The sequence below is a fragment of the Phodopus roborovskii genome, unplaced genomic scaffold (assembly GCF_943737965.1).
Source record: "Phodopus roborovskii unplaced genomic scaffold, PHOROB, whole genome shotgun sequence".
Taxonomy (NCBI): Eukaryota; Metazoa; Chordata; class Mammalia; order Rodentia; family Cricetidae; genus Phodopus; species Phodopus roborovskii.
In genome coordinates, this window is record NW_026126563.1 from 16,016,976 (window position 1) to 16,034,204 (window position 17,229).

General features: G+C 37.1%; 1 protein-coding gene across 1 annotated transcript in view; it reads left to right on the forward strand.

The window, feature by feature from the left end:
• Taf4b (TATA-box binding protein associated factor 4b) overlaps positions 1-17,229 on the forward strand; it is a 103,777-nt gene that overhangs the window by 67,170 nt on the left and 19,378 nt on the right. The window contains exon 14 of the mRNA XM_051202077.1: positions 4,263-4,367. Coding sequence (XP_051058034.1) covers positions 4,263-4,367 — 105 coding nt within the window. The remainder of the gene's footprint in view (positions 1-4,262; positions 4,368-17,229) is intronic.

Below are 17,229 nucleotides of genomic sequence, written 5' to 3' on the forward strand. Positions count from 1 at the left end.
AAAGAGGTGGTTTTCTTTGTTTAATATTTTTGTTATTTTGTTTATTCCATTAAGTCAAAAGGTAGACAACAGTCTTCAAATGATACTGTGGGATAGGGTGTGGTTTCTTTTACTGAAAAGGATTGATAGAAAGCCTGCTTGTTTTTTCTTTCTTTCTGTTCCTTTGAATCTGTTTAGCTTTTTTTTTTTTTTTTTTTTCTAGCAAGGTTAAAAGAAAAACACAGTTCTCTCCCAAACCATTTTTTTCCCTATAAATCTTCTATGATCAAAAAGGCGTCAACCATCACTGACTTTAAATTCTACCATAGAGCTATAGTAATAAAAACAACTTGGTATTGGCATGAAAACAGACAGGTGAACCAATGGAATGGGATAGAATTGAAGATTCTGACATGAATCCACACACCTATGAACACCTGATTTTTGACAAAGAAGCCAAAATGGTACAATGGAAAAAGGAAAACATCTTTAACAAATGATACTGTCATAACTGAATGTCAACATGCAGAAGTTCGCAAATAGAGCTATATCTATTGCCATGCACAAAACTCAAATCCAAGTATATCAAGGACCTCAGCATAAATCCAGCTACACTGAACCTGATAGAAGAGAAAGTGGGAAATGGCCTTGAACACATTTGCACAGGAGACCAGTCCCTAAATATAACACCAGTAACATAGACATTGAAAGCAACAATCAATAAGTGGGACATCCTGAAAGTAAAAAGCTTTTTGTAAGGCAAAGGACACTATCAATAAGACAAAACAACAACTTACAGAATGGGAAAAGTTCTTCACCAATCCCACATCTGACAGATGTCTTATCTCCAAAATATATAAAGAACTCAAGCAACTAGACATCAAAATACAAAATAACCCAATTGAAAAATGGGGTACAAAGCTAAACAGAGAATTCTCAACAGAAGAAGCCCAAATAGCTGCTCTTAAGGAACTCTAGCCCTGCCACATAGTGTCAAGCTTTATAAGCCTTAGGTATTCTCCATGACCCCTTCATGCCTTCAAAATCCATACCATCTTAGTAATATTCTCACTGCTCTCTCCCTTTCTGCCCTCCCTCCGTGCATGTGTGCGTGTGTTTGTGTGTGTCTGTCTGTCTGTGGTTTGTTTGTTTTTTTTTTTTTTTTTTTTTTTTGTTTGTTTGTTTGAGGTGGGGGTCTCTCTATGTAGCTCTGGCTTTCTTAGAACTCAACATCCTTCAGGTCAGGTTGGCCTTGAACTCACTGTCACAGTTAGTTTTTATTGCTGTTATTATGACCATGGCCAAAAGCAGTAACTTGGGGAGGAAAGTGTTTAAGTGTATATATCCCAATCACAGTCCGTCATGAAGGGAGTTTGAGGTAGGAGCTCAAGTCAGGAAACTGGATGTAGGAACTGAAGCAGAGGCTGTGGAGGGTCATTACATACTGACTTGCTCTTCATGGCTTGCTCAGCCAGCTTTGTTACAGCACCCAGGACCAGCAGCCCAGGGGTGGCACCATCCACAGTGAGTTGGGCCCTCCACATCAATCATCAGTTAAAGAAGTATACCACAGGCCAGTCTGGTGGGGGATTAAGTGATTCCAGCTTGCCTCAAGTTGACATAAAACTAGCATTTCTTTTTCTTAAGTCTGTCACAGATTAGAAGAATTTAATTTTGATGAAGATCAGTTTGTCAGTGCTTTTATGGATAGATATGCCACATCTTAAGAAGTCTTTGCTAGACTTCAAACTAAGTTTATGCTTTTTGTCCCTTGAGTTAATTTTTGTATGACATTTGAAGTTCAGGTCCAGATTGAATGTTTTTAAAATTTATTTTATACATGGATGTCCACTTACTCCTCCATTTCTTGAATGTATATAATGTTAAACATTCAGGTAGTAAGGACAGATTTTGTATGTAATGGAAAAGAAGTCCTTTATTTTAAAAGTGTGGGTGGATGGGTTGGAAGGCAGATGCCCAAAGTCTTTGACAAACTTTCTGATCCTTTGTGGCCGTTTACATAGCACCCACTTTCCAAGGGATCTCCCAGGGTTCTATTTATTACGTGTAGCCCTGGTGATTACCATAGATGCCTTTACTTTTGCAGTGCTGAGTAGTTTCCAGGTATGCTAAGCAAGTGCCCTCTCCTGAATTAACTCTATCCCCCATATAAACCTTAAAATCAGTTTGTCCCTATTCATCAGGAATACTTACTGGAATTATGTTAGATCCTTGAATCAATTTGCAGAAAATCCTTTTGTGTATAAGATAGGGGAGTTGGGTTCTAGGGATTAAAGCCAGGACCTCACAATACTTGATGGGTGCTCTGCCAGAGATGGCTATAAATAATTGATTTATTCCCCAGTGTTTCATTTTAGTGTGTCTGTTTCTACTGATACTTGAGTAGATGATGATTATTGTTTGTGGGAACTTTGCATCTTGCAGTTTTGCTGAATGCATTCATTAGAATTAAGGAGATTTTGTTTGTGGTTTTGTTTTACGTGTGTGTGTGTGTGTGTGTGTGTGATTATTGTTGTTTCTGTTTTTATAGGTAATTTAGCTTTTCTGCATTGATAATCTTGCAATCCTCTTGAATTTTTTTCTGAGTTTTATGTTGTCATCAACTTCAACTACAGTTATACCATAACTATATTAATGCCCAGAACTTTCTCTTGTTTTAGTTTTGTCTGTTTTTGTTGTTGTTGTTGTTGTTGTTTGGTTTTTTGTTTTGTTTTTTTTTTTTTTTTGTATTTGCTTTGTGCTAAACTCTTATTGTTTCTGAGAAAGTGTTATAAACTATAGAAGCAACTAAAACTATGGCCATTTTCTAGGTATTTTTGTTAACTTGTTTTTTGTTTTTTTTTTGGGGTTTTTTTTTGGAAAATTTTCTAAAACATTATGTGTTAAGGAAGTTACTTACATATTCAGTTTAAAAATCTTTCTTGCAGGGGTGGGAAGAAGTCCTTATTTGATATGACTATCTTTAAGATACCATATCTCTATAGGGAAGGTCTTTAAAATATACTTTGATTTGTGCTGTAGGGTAGATTAAGTAAAATAATTTTGGGGGGGGTACATAGAAGTTATGGTTTGTGGCAGCATGAGACCCTTGACTATAGTTTTTATTAAAAAGGCCAGCAGCAACAAAAGAGCTTACAATTTCTGAAAACCCTTATCTAACAATTTATAAGAAGGCCTACAGCTCAAAAAGGATTTCTGTCCTGTAATTTTTGGAGCAAATAGAATATAATTCTTAGTTTACTTACTTTGATTAATTGTTGTCTAGACATTCATGCTGCCATAGTGAAAAGGATATTTTCATCAGAATTTTATTTTTCACAGCTCTGGAAGCTAGGATGTCTAAGATGAAGGTGAGAGCTGATTTTGTGTTTGAGCTAATGGTGTTCCATTCCTCATAGATAGCCCTATGTTCTCATCCTCACCTTCTTTTATTTTGGTTTGTATTTGTTCTTTTTTGTTGTTTTTCCTAAAGAGTATTCCCAGTGTAAGTTTTTCTGAGTGGACTGTCTTGATCCTGTTGGAGTGTGACTGTCATTCTGTCTCAGCAACATTTTTGCCTCACATATCAGTAAGATTTTCATGAGAACTGAACATTTTTCCTCTTCGAGAAAAGCTGAAGGACTTATGCAGTGGTATTTTAGTTTTACTTTGTCTTTATAAAAAATACATAACCATTTTCACATATAACCACTTTGATGAAACCTCATTTATGGTTACCTTCTGTACTGTTTCCCAAGTATTAAAAACTTGTACCTTGTAGTTTTGGCCATTCCAGACTAAGCTACATCACTCAAGATTTTTATCATGAAGACAAATACAGAATAAACCCATGAGGATAAAAACAGAATAAATATTTGTAGTGGTAATAAACTCTGATTATTGGTTCTACCTCTTCATTCGGTGATTTCTATGAAGTTGCATTAATCTCTGAGACCCTCCCTGTGCAACTTTTTTCTGTGTGAGAGTCAGTGAATTACCCTTTCAGTGTGTTTGTGAAGGTTAAGAGAATAATTTGTAAGTCATATGACATAGTAGAACTGTGCTCTGAGGGTACACAAGCACTATTCTGATTTCCTTTTCTTCTTCTGTCTGCACTTCCTCTTCCCTGAGCTGTCTTTTCTTTGTAAAGATTAGGAACTAGGTGTTAGTGCAGTCAAGACATCAGGGATGTGCCCTTGGCTGCAAAGGAGTGAAAATATATTTTATTCTTTCTCCCTGAGCATCTGTGTAAACAAGGACTTTTTTTTTCCTCCATCTTCTAGTTGCAGCAGTTGGAGCTCGCCCAGATCCAATACAGAGATGCTAATCTCACAGCTCTTGCAGCTATTGGACCACGGAAGAAGAGACCACTAGAAGCAGCAAACGAGGTACCGAAAGAGTGTTTGTTATTTACTTTTTTTAATGTACAGAAAATAAGCCAAAAAGAAAACAAAGGATGCAAGGCATGGGAATAGTCTATTCTGCTCTATACTCTACTAAACTGTTCTTGAAATTCTTCTTTGCCAATTTTATTTTTAAATTTAAATTTTTTAATTTTGCCAGTTTTTAAAAACATGTATGCTTTTTCAGTTTGTTTTTGTTACACATTCTGTTCTCTTTTGAAGTCACTTTCTCCAGGTATACTGAATGCCACCATTTTCAATTTTAAAAATCTCTAATTCTGATATTTGCAAATATTTATTTTTTGACATGTGCATGTATGTGTGTTGATGCCTGTGAATATAGATGATGGTAGTGGACAGAGGGTGTCAGCTCCCCTGGGGCTTGCGTTATAGGTGGTTTTGCACCATCTGACATGGACACTAAAAATTGAACTTGGTTCTTCTGCAAGAACAGTGTATACTCTTCAGGGCTGATCCATTGCTCTAGGCCTCTTAAAAATTTTTATATAATCTCCCTTTTATGTGTCTAAACCTATCTCACTACTAAGACTGCATCTGCCCTCTTACACCTGAGCACAAAATGTGTTTCTATGGTTCATTTGTTCTCTTATTCTTTCCTAAATACCATTTAAAAATTTTTAATTACTTTGTGCATGATTGTGTATGTGAATAGGTTTTTGCCAGAATACACATATGTAGATTAGGGAATAGCTGACAGGACTGAATTCTTATTTTCCACTTTCTCAAAGCAGAGTCTTGCTTGTTTTTGTTGCTATATTGTTTACTGCATGTTATCTGGCCTGCAAACTTCCAGGTGGTAAGCCTATCTTCACCTCCCATTTCTCCTTAGGAATGAAAGGATTACAAATATGCACCACCACATCTTGAAATTTATTTTTAGCATGGATACGTGACAGTACTGCATTTAAATGAATCATAGTTTATTCAACTACTTTTCCAATAAATACTCAGGTCATTTTCAGGCCTTTGCTTTCATTGCCTCTTAGGATTTCCTTTTACTTAAATTGTTATGTAAGTAGTATTCTGGAAATACCCACATCTGGAAAAAGTGAAGTAGGAAAATTCAGGCATACACAAAGGTAGGAAGAACAGCATATGGACCCTGTCTCTTTCTTACTGTCTGCCTCTTTCTGCTCTGTCACCTGTCAATTTTGCCCACCGTGTTGCTTTTATGTCTGCCCACTCTCTCAGTTAAGGTTTTATCCCTTGCGTTGTTTTAAAGTCAATGCAAGAATCTTTAGCATTTTATTAATAAATACTATTTGTTGAGTTGTGTTAATTCCTAATAGTGTAAATAAGAAATAACTAGACTTAATTCTCATCACTTGTCACCAATTCCCCCCCACACTGAATTATGCTTTACAATTAATTAAAGAAATATGAAACCTTTCCTCTCATTTTCTTTTCTGATTTTCTTGTCTTTATTCATCTTAAATGTACTTGTTTCTTTGCTTTGCTTTGCTATACATTTGGAAGCTTTGATTTTTTTAAAATCAGGCTTCCATTATTGTCTTTTTGGTTTATATTCTCTTTAGAAATCGGTATCTGTTTTGTTTCTTTTTGTTTTATTTTTAAACAGGTTTTTACTGTGTAACCCAGGCTAGCCTTGAACTTTGGTCCTTCTGTCTCAGCTTCTAAACTCAAGGATAATAGCCATTCTGACTGTGAAAGCCCTTTCTTAACTAGAATTACATGCTAATACTTTTATTATTTTCACATTGTACTTTTTATTTAGGTCTATATATTTTTTTAATTTTTCTAGCTTTTTCTCATACTGCCTTCCACAGTGATCCAGTGTTTCTTTGTGGCTCAGTATAGTAAACTTCTCTGCTCTACTATGTTTTCCTCTTCTGATGAAGTGATCTCCCTGAAACCGTGAGACTTCATGACTCTTTCCTCTCAAAAAAGGATAAATTTGGTTTAAGTTTATTCTAAAATCTCTAAGTAAGAGTTGAAATGTCAATTAGCTATGGTAATGGTACCTACCTATAGTCTCAATGGAGCCAGGAGTTCACAGCCAGCCTTGCTTACATAGCAAGGTTGTCATAAGGGTGGGGAAGGTTGTTAATGTGCATTTAGTTTTATCTACTTGGTGCCAATAACTAGTCCACACTGTATTCAATGATTTTTAACTTAGTGATTTGAAATGCCACTTTTATCACATATCATTTTGAATTGAATTCATTTGTATTAGGATTATTTATACACACTGTGAACCTGTCCTAGTAGAATTTGCTCTGAGTAAAAATGTCTGTTACATTTGTTGTTTAGTTCTGAAATGAAACTAGCTAGCATAAGGGAGGAAATCCTCAACTTTTATATGACCATGAATTTTAATATTCACTTGTGGCTACTGACTATTCAGCAATACAAGAAGACTATTCTTCTGATATATATCTTAGTTTGTTGTTATTGTTAGTTCTATGGATTACATTGAGAGCCTCACATAGTCTGTAAATGAGATACATCTTGGTTCCTGTATATCTATTAATATTTTATTCCTGAAACCTTTTTAAAATACCATCTGAACCATTTTAAATGTATAGGTAATTAGTATTAAACATATTCACATTATTGAAAGATCTCAAATACTTTTATATCTCATAAGATTAAAACACTATACTGGTTTAACAGTTCCCCATCTCTCCATTCCTTAAGTCCCTTGTAAACCTCACTCCATTCTGCTTCTGTAAATTTGACTATGCATAGTGGAATTAGATAGTATTCCTCCTTTTACTACTGGCTTATTTGACAACATAATGTCCTCAGTGGTTCATATCCTAATATATTTAAACATATGATAAAGCTAGTTCATCAGAGAAATTATTTTCTACTTTCCTAGTATTAGACAACCCATTACCCTGTGTATTTTGCTCATGTGTCCCTAAATCTGTAAAAATACCAAGATGGGGCATGATATTTCATTAAATATATGACTGTGAACAGGCCTTCTTACTTTACTTTTCCCTTTTGTGTCAAGAATAATATAAATTTTCTGCCTAGCTAGTAGCTGTGTTTAATACTGTAACTCATTCAATAATGATTTACAAGCTCCTGGACCAACTGTCCTATCCTGAGGACATTATATAACAAATTGTTACAGTCTTTCCTGGGGAGAACTCATTGCAGCACAGCACATGGGGTCATAAATAAGTACATGCGCAGGTCTGAGCTTGATTCTGTTTTTGTTTTGTTTTTTGGTTTTTTGAGACAGGGTTTCTCTGTGGCTTTGGAGGTTGTCCTGGAACTCGCTCTGTAGACAGGCTGGCCTTGAACTCACAAAGATCCGCCTGGTTCTGCCTCCCAAGTGGCAGGGATTACAGGTGTGTGCCACTAATGCCTGGCTCTGAGCTTGATTCTTTACTCTGGTAAACTTTTAAATTTGGAGAAGTCCTTTAAGCCTCATCCCTCAATTATTCCCTCAACCAGTAGGTTGAAATGGTATAGTGCTTGCTTTGTCATGCTTTATGGATTACTTTTTATAAATTCTACTATCAGGTAAGTGCTTAATATTTTCTTTGTCATCATAATAGAATACCATTAAACTCTAGCTCATTGGTTCTCAACCTTCCTGAGGCTGCAACCCTTTAATACAGTGTACCTCATGTTGTGGTGACCCCCAACTATACAATTATTTTCATGCTACTTCATAGCTGTACTTTTGCTACTGTTATGCATTGTAAGGCAAATATCTGATATGCAGGATATTTGACATGCAACCCCTGTGAAAGTATCATTAGACCCCAAGGGTTATGACACAGGTTGACAACCAGTGCTCTAGGCCCTCACTTTGATCTCATTTGACTTTGTAGCAAAGGTTAGAGATATTAAATCCTGATTTCTTGTAAGATTTAGTTTTAAATTTTACTTAGTATGTATGTATATGCATGTGCACATGACACAGCATGCCCGTGGAGGACAGAGGAGATTTATAGAGTTGGTCCTTTCCTTCCACCTTTGTACAGGTTCTGTGAATGAATTTATGTCTCTGTGTTTGCAAGGCAGGTATCTTGAACCACGGGGCCATCTCACCAGCCCCAATATATTTTTACATGTCTTTCCTTCATTATATATTTATGTCTTCAGGCCTTCGATAAGAAATGAATGTGCCTTTTATATCCCAATGTGGAAGTCAGTTTATGTGATTTGTCTGTGTTGACTTAATTTTCCTAGAGAGACACAAGTATCTGTCCACTCTAAGATGGTACCAATGACAGACCAAATTATAGTGCGCCAAAGTTAGCTTGTTGAAACCAGTTGAGTTCAGTGGGCATGCTTACACACACAGGCGAGGAGTTACTTACAGAATCCTGAAACAGCTGCATCATGTCAAAGTTCTACCTCATCATGGGTGGTGACCTTCTCTTAGAAGCTGCATCATGAAGCCAAGCTTTCTATTGACCTTACACTTGTATAATCTAGTATTTTTTAAGGTGTTCCACCTGTGAGAGGATGTAGTAACTGGATTCCAGATTAGGGATTCATGATACTCCTTTTCTCCCTTTACTAGCTGTGGCAAAGGCTAGTAAAGTCCAAGATGGCAACATACCATGTTGGGGGGGGGGGTTGGGAGGTCACTGTACAAACTGTCGGTATTAAAATGCAAAAATGCTGCACATTCTGTTGTAGGTGTTCAGAACATTTTAGAATAAAACTTAGGGTCCTATTCATATTAGTGATTGTAGTAGCTTATTTTCCATCTAACTCTGACTTATTTCAAGTTATTTTAGAGTAGTTTGTTTGGGAGTGATAGCTTGGTTAGGAGGAAGAGGATTTTCAAAAGGTTATGAATGAAGAAAAGTAAGGATAAATGAATGATGATGCTGTAAATGAATCATATTTAAGAATCCTTTCTACATGTTTGCTTTAGCATTTTTGGGTACCCATATCTGGGCTCCAAAAAATACAAGTCATGTAGTTCTACTCTACTAAACACCTCTAGTCCTATGGACAATGAGATGATCTTATTAAACTCTACTGTATTTTTAAATTAAAAATACAGAGATACACCAGGTTTTAACAGAATTTTATTTTGCATCTGTTATATGTTAAATATAATAATAAAGAAATAATGATAAAACAACAGCAGTCAGTCCAGAGAAAGGGAAAGCTAATACACGATTTCTTTCAGGAATGAGGTTTATTTGGAGAAAGGGCCTCCAGGCTGTGATGGGGCTTCAAGGTGGAAATTGAAGCATTAAACAGTAAATGGCACAATACATGAGGGTCTTAAATGGAAACAGCACCTTCTTTTGAAAGCCTGGAGAGGAGTTTCATAAAGAGCAAGAGTAAGAGAAAATAGGGATGGGGGAGGAGGGGAGCATTGGACTTTTTAATAAAAGTTTTGTGGGATCTGGCAGGAAAATGTACATCACATGATTTGGGTCAATATAGAGAATGTGAACAGGAGCATGGAAGATCCAGGGTCTGGTTGGTAATGTAAGTCAGGGACTGCTGTTTGGACATAGGACAGAGAGTTTTCTCAATTCTCTGTTAGGAAGAGCCTGCAGGGAAGCATGGCCTGACTCACCACTGTCTTAAAGGGGCAAGCATACAGTTCTTTATACATAAGAAGTAAACTGAGCCTGTTTGAAGAAAAATTAAAAGTTACCCATAAATCAGGCTTAAAGTAATACAAAAGTAATAAAATGTATTATATAGGTTGGATAAGTTTTCTTTAGTTTTATTAGTTCCTGACCCCTTAGATAGCTGAATAAAGTAATTAACATTGATTTCATAGTTTTGAGTGCTTGCTATTTTAAAATGTTTAATGAGTTAATTACTCCCACCCCCAGCAATTGAACCCAGGGCTTAGTGTATGCTAGGCAGTTACTCTACCACTAAGTTACAGCCTTGACCAGAATAAAAAAAAAATCAATTTTTTATTCTTATGAAAAAGAGAAAATTATTTGAAGTCCCATTAATAGCCCTAAGTTTGTTCTTTTGTTACAAGTATTGCCCATGAAACACAAACACTCAGTGTGCCCACTTGGAGTTTATTGGTGGAGAGGAAGGCGGGGGTAGCTGGTGGCCAACCAAAAGCAGGAGGGGGGGGGAAGAGCGAGAGGAAGAGGGGAAGAGCGTGAGAGGAAGAGGGGGATGCACTTTCTTTTACAGGGAAACTGAGTCCTTACGCAGCCCTGTAATGGGTGAAGTAGGCGATGCCATAGCCATGTGTGTCCCCCCTATTATCAGGGGCAGGGTCAGCAGACTGCTGGTTTCCAGCAGAGACCCTGCCTCCCCAAGGTACAAGGCTAGAACTGACACCCAGAAACAGTCCTCTGACCTTCTCTGCTTGCACATACATGTGTGCATTTACATGGATATGCATGTACACACAAAATTCTTTGAAGATATAAGCAATGAGTAGTAGAGTGTAAGGAGTAAGGATTTTCTGCCCACTGCCGCGCCAGCCCCAATTAACACACCGAGACTCTGTATTTGATATAATGCTGTTGGCCAGGTACTTGTTTCTTATTGGCTAGCTCTGTCTTAAGTATTAACCCATTTCTGTTAATCTCCACGTGGTCTTATCTTACCGGAGAGCGTGGGCCGGTTGTCCTGTTCTCTTCTCTCAGTCTTCCATCTTGACTCCTCCTCACTCTTCCTCTCTCCTCCTCGTCTCCTAGTCCCGCCTATCTTGCTTTCCTATTGGCCAACAGTGCTTTATTTATTCATTAACCAGTATGAGAAACATATTTACAGAATGACATCTCCCATCATCTCCTCTTTTCTGTCTAAATAAAAAGAAGGATTTTTAACCCTAACATAGCAAAATGTGTAACCCAACAGTTATCAAGTAACAATGTTTAGTCCATTAACATTTAGCAAGATTTAAGAACATATTCCATCATCTATTTTATCTTTGTGAATCTAAAGTCCTATATGTAACTTATTTTTAATTCTAATTAAGGAAAACTATAACCATAACTATCTGTCTTCAGTAGAGTTATGTATTTTAAAGTCAGTATACTCCAAAAATATTTAAGAAGCAAAAAAGTGAAGATGATATGCTGACATTGTATTTATTGCTAAATTCTTACTGTGCTTCCCAGAATTCCTTTTCTTATATAGCTTGTGCTTAGCATGGGCTATGAGGTACTACCTGTATCATAGTTAATGTTCTTTTACCAAGTACTAGTCAGAAATATGTGCCATAATAGCTGTAAAGGAGTAGAACTTTCAGGATAAGTCCTTGAGTTCATTCTGGATTTTATAAAATTGGTTCTCTGGTCTAATTCGACAGCAGAGACACAGATGATATTCAGTGGCAAACAAGGTACATTTACACTTTGCACATTACAAAAAAGGAATCAAGGTTTGTAGAGAGCCAAGTCTGCACTAATAAAAACAAGAATAATGTCATAGATTGTTCTCTTTAAAGTGTAATGCAGGACTTAAAGAAGAAAGGTATTAAATTCTGAGCTCAGAAACTGCAAAAAAGTTAAAGCCCTTGGTTGCCCTAAAAGACACTTTTATCTTTTGTAGCCAAAGGCACAGATTTCTTGTAACCAAATCCAAAGTCTACAAGGATTTGAGTTACAACTCAAATTGAATTTCCACCTGTGTAGTGTTAACATTTAACACTTTGGGGGAAAGTGTTAACCTTGGGATGGGAATGTAAGTAGATTCCTATTAACCAGGTACCTTGACTACCTAGGTGCTTTATAGCATTTAAACCAATCCTTCTAGCCCTTTGTGAAAGAGGTTATTCTCCCAAGGAGTCTGTTTTGGCTTCTCTTAGGGTGGTTGTCTTGTAAAGGTTAACTGATCTTCCTTAGAACTGGCCCTGGCCATTCTAAGACATAGTTGTTTGCCTGCCCAAGAGATAGTATGAGAATAGATCTGAAATGGTGGGGTCAGAGTAGAAGGAATCTGTAGGTTGGATCAGGCTAAATTCATTGAAAGAAGCTTACAAAGCAGTGACTTCTGACAGAAGGTTTATGTCAGTGGGCTAGGAGTGGCTTGAGCAAGTTTTTGGTTGGTTGACTTAAAACTAAATGTATAGGTGGTCAGTACTGTTCAAAACAGAATAGGGAATGGAATAATTGTAAGTAACTTGTAATATTTGTATATTATAAGTTGTTCTTTACAGAGCCTGGAGAGATTAAGATGCTGAAGGGGGATTTCTCATGTTAGAATTGATCACTTGTCTTATGGGTAGATCTAGAGGATACTTTATGTACCCACGAGCATGCCTATGACATGCATGTGGAGGTCAGAGGATAACTTGTTGGTTCTCTTGAGAACACTCTTTAATTAAAATCATAATTTCCATCAAGAATGTGTACTTGATGGAAAGCTTAACATCCTTGAAAAGTTCTGTCTCTTTGCTTTAGGCTAATAATGATGATAGGAGTTTACACTGTCAAGACTAGGTTCCTTGAACTTATTGGTAATAATGGACTCCAGGTATAGAAGCCAATAGTGGCTCTAAATTGCTAAATACAGATGAATATAGTATTTTTAATGGCCAGCAAAGCCAATACTGTAGTCACTATAGTTTGAGCTACAGAGATTCTGGGAATTCACAGGTATGAAAGTAATAAATGGCCGATTAAATCTTCTTTTATAAACAAGAGTCTTCTAGATCTGGTGACCAAAAAAGTATTACTTGGATTAATTTGGTAAAGTCAGTCAACCCACAGACATAAACCAGTTCACAGACCTGCAGACTTTTTTTTTTTTTTTTTTTTTTTTTTGAGATGTGGGAGTCAAGACAGGGTTTCTCTATATAACAGTTCTGGCTGTCCCACTCTGTAGATCAGGTTAGCCTTGAACTCAGAGATCCACTTGCCTCTATCTCAAAAGCACTGGGATTAAAGGCATGCACCGCCACCACCTGGCAACCTGAAGAACTTTAAATAAAGGGAAACCTAGTTCTTCTTGAGGACAGATCATGCTACACAGCTAGAAATTTACACTTTAATCTCCTAATCTTTTCCTCTGGACTTGAAACCATATGCAAGGGTAAATGTGCATCAGAGAAGGAAATAATTGGATTTTAAAGGAATTGTTAGGCATTGGTTCTGAACCTTACATGAAATCTAGAAGACTTAAAGTGCTGTTGTATTCCACTAGTGTCTGCAATTTCGGCTTTGGTCCAGTGCACATTTGCACATTGCTGGAATGCATAGTTTTAATGGGTAAGTTCAATAGCTTTCAGATTTCCATACTGGTTCACTGGGCCACGGAAGTGAAGAAAAACAATTGGAGGCCACTAGAGTTAACAACTAATTACTAATATGCTTAACTCTCCTGGAGGGAGGGATTGCAGAGCCCAATCAGAGGCCTGAGATATGCAGTCATGGTGCCCACTGAGTCATCAGACTGTCATACCTTTAATCCTCGAGTCATTTGAATTATAGTTGTCCTACTTGTGATTTTGTTGGAGAAGAAAATGAGTGAGTGCAGCCCCTGGCTTTTAACACACAGGGACTTATCTGGCACATCCTTCTTTCCTTCATACCTCTAAGTAAAGACTGCCAAAAAATTGTGTTGTTTTTGCAGCCAGGTCAGCAATATGCCTTCATTAGTCTCATCTATTCTCAGGGTTACCTGAAGCCTTATGTGTAAGGCTGGCCTGAACACACATGCCAGCCAGCACATGGATACCATGTTGACTTATCTGGTAAGCAAGAAGTAACAGCTCCTGTAGACATTTTTGGAAAGGTACATATATGATTAATATTAAATCCACCAAAATTCTTGGTGAATTTCTCAGGGATTGAATTACATTAAAATGCCCTTTCTAAGGTTAAACAAACAAACAAACAAACAAAAATCTAGCCATCACCATCACAAAGAAAACGTGCTCCTTCTGTAATAAAAAGTGGGGATTGCCCTTCTCTGCGCCTGTTTTCTTCTATGGTGTCACCAGAGACTCCAAAGCCAGACCCTTTCTTGTTAGTGACTCGTGCTAAATCCTGTATTGTCCCCCAAAAGCCATTCATTCTTACTCTTCCCAGAGCACTTTCCTTTTCTTGCCATATACCTTTTAAATTCTTAGATTGCTTCTTTGTTTTTAGCATTCTTTCCTATTTCATTTTAATGCTTAAAGTTAAAAGTTTTACCTTTTCCAAGAAACGTTTTATTATGAGAAATTAAGAGTTATCCCTATTCTTCTAGTTGGGTGTTTTGTTTTGTTTTTGAAACAGGTTATCATGTAGTCCAGGCCTTGAATCTGTTGTGTAAGTGTAGTAGCCTTAGGCTTCTGGTCTTCCTGCCTTCATCTACTGAACGCTATAGGCATATTTATACTACTACTCTCAGCTTCTGCTGTGACTTAACAAAATTCATTTTCTGTTGTCGTTGGTAGCCTACTTTTTAATTTAATGATCTAATCTATACACTTCCCAAGTCATTAAGTGCTACTTTATACATCTATTGTATAATTTACTCCTCTCTGTGTTGTTAAATATGTTTAGTTTCTAGTGTAATGTGTGATCCCTTTTGTATATTTTTGGCTATGGTTTTGATTTTTATCCTTTCAAATTTCAGAAATAAAATTGATAGTAAAAATGAATGTTCATTGAAGCCAAGGAGATGGCTTAATAGGTAACTGTGCCTATAGTTAAATCTGATAACCCGAATTTAATTCCCTGGATCCACATGATGGAAGGAGAAAGCCTATTCCTGCAATTTTGCCTCTGGCCTACACAGGAGCACCTGAGCATACCCCTCTCCCCAATAAGTGACTAAATGAAAAAAATCATAATTTTAAAACTCGAGTGGCCTGGGACTGCCAGATTGTCTCAGAAGGGAGATGTGGGTTAGGGACAGGGTTGAGAAGAGCAGAACACAGCTCCCATTTTCCTGGAAGTGATCCTTTGAAAGCTAGCCTTCTTGTTTTGAAGCAATGCTGGATTGGTGTTCTGGCATTTTCTGACTTTTAACTCAGTACTGTGACATGGACACAGACAAATGGTGAAAGTGTTATGTTCCTCTTTAGCGGTGGACCAAGAGATGTTTATGATTAACTGAATATCAGTGTGACACATCTTGGAATGGTCTTTGAGCCTTTAGGATCCTTTCTACACTTGAGTACTTCCTTCATTGTTAGCACTCTATTGCTGCCTTAAATGTTCTGGGTAAGCTTCTCCTGAGAGCACGTGGTGTTTATATGTCACATTAAAGAACTTACATTGAAATTTTTTCTTTGAAAGTGTGTTCATTAAAGTTAGCTTAATGGTAAGTTTATGCTGAGAAAGTTGCTTGCTTTAAATTGCATAGCTTTAAAATTGTTTCTGTGAGATTTCAGGATCCCAGAAGCATTTCTTGAAATGTGGTTTCTATCTTCTTATATGCATACTTTTTCTGTAATTTAGACTAATACTATTCTTATGTTGTAGCCTTCTCACTTACTGTATTGTTGGGAGTATTTCTTCATGCTTTGTTTCATACTCTTGTGCAGCTACTTGGCTCACATTTAGTGATTTTAAAACGCGTAAACTCCTTGTTAATAGGATTATCTGTAATAAGTATTAGTCAGGTTTTAGAGAGCTTTCCAAAATGACAGGTAAGTGCTAATTAATAACAAATAGCATTTATTGTCAGAAGATTACTAGTGTGGCTCCCCTTAATTAAAATGACAGCTAAGTTCCCTGTACTATTTGCCCAAATTAGATGTTCCGGTTTTTAATTAATGTTACCAGGACAAAAAAAAAAAAAAAAGAAAGAAAGAAAAAAGATTTTCATAAAAAGCAGTAAATCTACTTTAGATATGCTTGTAGAGTAACTTTGTGACATTAGAATTCCTACTTTTACATTATAATTTGTTTGGACTTTGCAGTACCTACAAGTTTTTACTTTGAGGAGGATCTTGATACTTGATTTATGAACAGTAAATTCATCCTTTTTCCTTACTCTTTGTGTCTTTCACATCATACATTTCCATTCCATTCATTTCCCTATCCCTTCATATCCACCCTCTGCCCTTATACCCCCCCCCAAATAAATAAAATTTAAGAGAAAAAATGGAAAAAAAGAGAAGAAAAAAAAAACCAATCTCATCATGGAAGCTGTAGTGACACAGTAAGTCATTCGGCAAACCCTTTTATTCATATGTCTTTACTTGCAAGTGATCATTGCAGAGTCATTGGTCTGGTTTGAGACCTCTCATTTCTGCTACACTATCAATGCTGGACCCTCACTGGGACTCCTCTTGGTCCTGTGTTGTGGAGATCCTGCAGCTTTTGGTCTGCTGGGCCAGTCTGTTCAGGGGCTCCTGCAGATCATAGATGGGGTGGATATGGGGGTGGGCCAACCCATAACCCTGGTTCTGGGCCTGGGTAGTTGCAGGGTTAGTCAGCCCTCTAGCTTTCCCTTTATCTCACAGCTAGGGTAAGCATTCTTGCCTTGTTGTGGTGAGTTCACCCCATGCAATGGTGACCAAGGGGCGGGGCCAGTTCTCCTCCTGCTTTCATGTGCTCAGGGTTAGATCTCCCATCCTAACACCTTCAGGGCCAGCTCTATTGTGTTGTGCAGACATGGCATAGGGTCCACTCTCATGAGTGCTGCAGCTGGTGAGGGTCAGGACAGCTCTGCCAACTATATGATTTCTGGGCATGCTCTCACACCTGAAGCTGTAGTACCCAACTAGGGACCACAGAGAAGGTAATTTATTCCTGATTTAGTTTAGACTCTTATTCAAGGAGGTTTTAGTTGTTTACCATGTACTGCCATGGAGGACTCTGGCAATACCATATATGTGCTTATGTGTTTGAGCCAGTGCTACAAGTACATGGGTCCTTCAGAAAGTTTTCTAGATATATTATTTCACAAAGTAATTTGATTTCTTGTGGTGATATCTTTCTTAAACAAATAA